General features: G+C 38.5%; 1 protein-coding gene across 1 annotated transcript in view; it reads right to left on the bottom strand.

Moving 5' to 3' along the window:
- The window catches only part of LOC102674722 (coiled-coil domain-containing protein CG32809), a 96,974-nt gene that overhangs the window by 11,461 nt on the left and 80,489 nt on the right, over positions 1 to 5,024 (bottom strand). The window contains 5 exon segments of the mRNA XM_031515288.1: positions 21 to 246; positions 2,246 to 2,308; positions 2,865 to 2,954; positions 3,796 to 3,864; positions 4,177 to 4,230. Of these exon segments, the coding sequence (XP_031371148.1) occupies positions 21 to 246; positions 2,246 to 2,308; positions 2,865 to 2,954; positions 3,796 to 3,864; positions 4,177 to 4,230 (502 nt within the window).

The following is a 5,024-nucleotide window of genomic DNA, read 5'->3' as shown; positions in this document are numbered from 1 at the left end:
ATATATATATATATATATACCTGATCGTGATGAACGTATCCAAAATGGTCTCCCGTATGGTGTGCGCCTGAGCCTGAGACATGCGCCTCAAGTTCCTAACTTCTTGCCTCAGATCCTTGGCCTTTTTCTGCAAGCCTCTTAATTGATTGTACATTTCCGGTGTCAAAGCCATGTCCCGATAAACGTATTGGCCGGCAACCAGCGCGGCCGGTTTCGGCGGCGGAGTAGGTTTATGCCTGTCTCTCTCTGAAACGTTGATGATTCGATCATGCGTCAACGACTCCGTTTCACTCGCCCATTCGCATATCACCGATTTCGCACGATTCATCGTGCTCACACGTGTAATTACGGGTGTACAAGCGTACGGGGATTTCCGCCCGTTGAACCGTGCGAAAATCGTCCAGCTTTGATCCTCGTTTCCTTACGATCGGATCTGATCTAATCTAATCTGGGTGTCGGAAGAGACGTAATTCGAGATAGGGGGAGGGCTGATCAATGAAATTGAACGATTAGAGGGCAAGGGATTACCGACCGAGTAATGAAGCCACTGTGCGAATTATCCTCACATATCTCACCGCGATTAACAATTTTAATTACTATAAGTATATCGAATATTACAAACCGGTTGTACAATCGAAGTAATAAAAATCGAGGTTGCATGAAATTATTTATTAGAGATTTAATAGAGGGAAAGATATAGTGAGAATTTAATTTAATTTAATTATACCAATCATTTATATAATAATCGTGTAATTTGATATCAAATTTATCGAATTAAAAGATACCATTTCACAATCACGAATTAATAATAAACGCGAAAAAAATTTGAACGAAGTCATTTTTATCAAGGAGAGCAAGATGAAAGATAGATGCTCAGATGCTCGTTTCATCGAAATTAAAGTTACTAAGAATTAAACTCGGATTAGCAAGAATGGAAGAAGATGTGTGAAATTTGTAGGGTTTCTATCAATCGGTGCCGTTATTTGACTTCGGTTTTAATTCGACTGATACGATGGAAGCCACTGTGCTCAAAAAGGGTTGGCCGATTGAATTCAGCGGTTGACGCCATTTGTCACTCGTTAAATGCGACGCCTTTCGCACGATCAAAGGGCGGAGGACGGGCAAGGGAGAGGGGAGGGGATGGTGCGCGGGAGAAACGAGCGAAGGAAGTGTTGACTAGTCGTACAATTTCGCCATCAATTTTTATCGTGACGATTTTATATTGGATCGAGGCGAGGAATACTCGCGAAGGAAGAAAGATAAAATGGACGAATAAAGGATAGATATGTGTATCGTGAACATTAAAAATCGTGGATCATGCGTTTTGTTTTTTTTTTTTTTTTTTTTTTTTTTTTTTTTTTTTTTTTTTCTTAAGGATGTTTTACCTCTGAGTTATCCTCTCGAGTCCCAGGATAATAATCTTTCCTGCTACAGATATACAGTGCGATCGAGCTACGAGTTGCGTCAGAAAGCGTGATTTCCAGTTACGTTATTTCTAGTGAGAGTTAAAAGTGAATGTACATCTTATTAAGAATGACATTATTCTAATATGGACACGCGAGTTATCAAAGTTGAATTTTCCATTACAAGAGAAATATATTGTTAAAATTTAACGTAATAAAAACGATGGTGAAACGATCGATTTTAAAAATTTGATTTAAAATTCTTCGTTTATTTGTGTATTATTCATATCGTTTTATATTATTCATTTAATTTTTCAATTTTTATTTTTACTTTTCTTACTCTTTGCGAGATGAATATGAGAGATTTATTGATTAAATATTGACGTATATTATAATTTTCGTAATCGATATATGCAAAATATGAATGTAAAATTTATTATTAAATAAATATATTCCTTGTCTTCGAGATGTATACTCACTATTGACTCTCTCATCGTCAACTTGTCAAAAATGTCGAATATTGCTTTCCGAGCATCTCGATTTCGAATCAGCAGTCATCCGAAATTCGGACGCAGACAAGAGATTGTGCGCATTGGAGGTGGTTAGAAGTCTGTCCACGAACGATTAAAACAAGAAATAATTGGATAATATACACCGTACCTGAATATTAAACACACAATTGCGGACCAAAAACCGAACGAAACAAATAGAGGAATTAAAAAACATGAGGATAATAGGGAGGTCAGACGAGCGACTAAGGTTAATCGCAAAGAACAAATGGAGGCAACGAGACAGACACAAAAGGGGTGTGGAAGCGTAAAAAAAACACGAAACAGCTTTACCTTGCGAAGACATCCTCGGCAACGTGGAGGATTTGATCGCCGGTTTCGTTGGTTTTGTGTCCGCTAGTCGTGATGGAAGGCATTGCACGAGAAGTCGTTAGAGATTATTGCGTTAGTATAAAGTACTCCGTCAAGGATTTCGATCTCTCGATTAATCTTTCGAGCGCATCTCATCCTTCGATGCTCGAGAATGAAAAAACGGTGGAGCTGCATCGAGAAAAACAACGCTTCTTCTCAACCTGGTCGTTCAATGGCTCGTGATATCCGTGCAGTTTGCAAAACCATCGCCGATCGATTTGCAATTACGGGCAAGACCGAATAATGAGAAAGAACAGATTGTCCACGATTTTCTTTCCTCGACTCGAAAGACTCGGCGGTAATTACGTTAAGAACGTCATTGACCCAGCTGGACTTTCGTATAATTTCGATGATAATTCTTCGGTGGAAATCGCTGCTCCACCATTTTTTCTCTCTCGTTTCAAATGGAACGTAATTCGATTCTCCGAGAGGAGCGTGCTTAGCAAAAAAAAAAAAAAAAAAAAAAGAGAGAAAAAGAAAAAAAAGAAGAAACGTAATAATCGTAATAATAATAATTTACACATTATGAGATAACCGTTACCTGCGTGCTGCGGGGAATGTTGCTTGGGAGAATTCATGTCTGGAGGCTCATCACTGAAGGACACTGATTTTTCAAACGACACCGACTTGTCTGGAATAGAGGATGATCAGAGAATGTTTCTTATGAATTCGTGCCAATGATAGGTTATGATTAATAGCGGAAGAGCGTGCGCGCGATATAATATTTCGAACGAAAATACCGGTAACGTTCGGATGTGTGGCCATCGTTCGGCAGTATTCGGTACTATTCGGGATTGTGCACCAATCCCGTGGCCGCATATCCAGAGAACTGGATTTCTAATTGGTCAATATGATTTCATAAAAGATCACATGACTAAGAGAAGAAAGAAGAGAGAAGAGAGAACTAGTAGAGCAGTAAAATTGATGGCGATAGCTTCCTTGTCGTATAAAAGACGAATTTATGACCACAAATCCGAATATTACTAATACGTGCTAATAACGAGGCGGAATCGAAAGTGAGCGTAGATGTTCACCTCGATGTTCGTGCATCAATAAGAAAGTGTAAAGCGCAAAATCTTGATTGAAAAGGAAACCGGTTCGAATCCGTTTCCTGTAAAATTATAAGATCGGTCGAAAGCGGATGGAAATGTCTCGAACGGAGAAACCGATACGGGTTGAGGATTTTTTTCAATGCGGAGGTGAATCGCAGTCGGCTGATATAACGATATAGCGACGAAAGTAAGGAAAGTTCGATGCCAATAGAAAAATGTGCGCATTGTAGAGGATGCGAGAAACGAAAGAAGCAAAGATGGAAAGTAGGCGAGACGAGGGATGGAAGAAAAAGAGAGAGAGAGAGAAAGCGCGTGCAGTGCTCGATAGCCGTTGAGATTACTGCAAAAAAAAAAAAAGGCGACAATACATATGGTGCACGGGTATAATAAGGAGAAACGTGTATATCTTGTGAACCGCACCTTTGCCTAACTTTGGTGGTTTTACGTCAGTCCTTAAGTACGAGTCATCTGTAACGGCAGGTTGAGACACTTGAATTTTACAAAGGAGAACCGTTTTAATTATACTGGTTAAACGTAGGGCACTATTATAAAATTTATATAAATAATAGTAGTAAGTAATAGTATATATAATAGTAATAGTAAATAGTAATATATAATATTAATAATCATAATAATAATAATAATAATAATATTAAGAATAATAAGAATAAGAATAACAGTAACAATAAGAATAATAAATAACATATTAGTTAAATATAATATAAAATATTATGTATAGAGCGGTTACAGTGATTCGAAGGAAAAAAAAATAGAAGATAGAAGAAGATGAAGAAGACACACCTGGCAATGAGGCAGAGCTGGAGCTAGAATGTTTGTCGAACTCGTCCCCGGCGCCTGGTGTGTGCGTCAGTCGGAATAACAAAGCAGTTGTACAGCAGGGTTTCAGGAAACTTTTAACACCGCGTTACACGTAGCAGTAGTAAAAATTGCATCAGTCTTTTTTATTACCATTAGCCATCCTTGTTCCATTGTTCAACCCGATATTCATGAAAAATACTATAAAAAATTCAACGCAAATTCGATGCAGATACACCGTACCACTGCCATCGCATAAATCGTGGTGTAAAAACCTATCTTTACATCTAATCAAAGTGTAGCTTCGCAGACAGTCCCCTAACGGATGCCTGTTCCGCTTTCTTCGATATAAAATCGAATCCAGTTGGTTTTTATCGTCTAACACGATATTTTAGAAAGAGGAAGTCGAAGAAAACGCGGCGAACGATCGAAGAAAAGCTAAAGAAGGGAAGGATGGATGAACATTCACGCAGACAGAGAAAGAGAGAGAGAGAGAGAACGGGAGAGGCGGTAAAGCGTCGCAGAATAAATCCGTTCAACGAAACGAGCTAACGCTTCTAATGTTTCTAAGTGCGACGAAAGATCGAATCGAAAAAGAAATAATGCGATGGTTCGTATCGACGAGACACGTAATGATAGATAGAAAGGCGATTTATTTCTCGTCGAGACGAATCGGAAGGCGAAAACGCAAGAGACTGAGAAAATAAACGGGAAGAGAAAAATGGATTGAAGGACACCGATGGAAAGAAACAAAGAAAAAAAAAAAAAAAAACTACGCGAAAAAACCAAGAAACAACGTTCCTTTCGTAGATAAAAAAGAAACCGGAGATGTA

Source organism: Apis dorsata, unplaced genomic scaffold (genome assembly GCF_000469605.1).
Source record: "Apis dorsata unplaced genomic scaffold, Apis dorsata 1.3 scaffold_60, whole genome shotgun sequence".
NCBI lineage: Eukaryota > Metazoa > Arthropoda > Insecta > Hymenoptera > Apidae > Apis > Apis dorsata.
The sequence above is the reverse complement of the archived record's forward strand: the minus strand, read 5'-3'. Positions and strand labels throughout refer to the sequence as shown.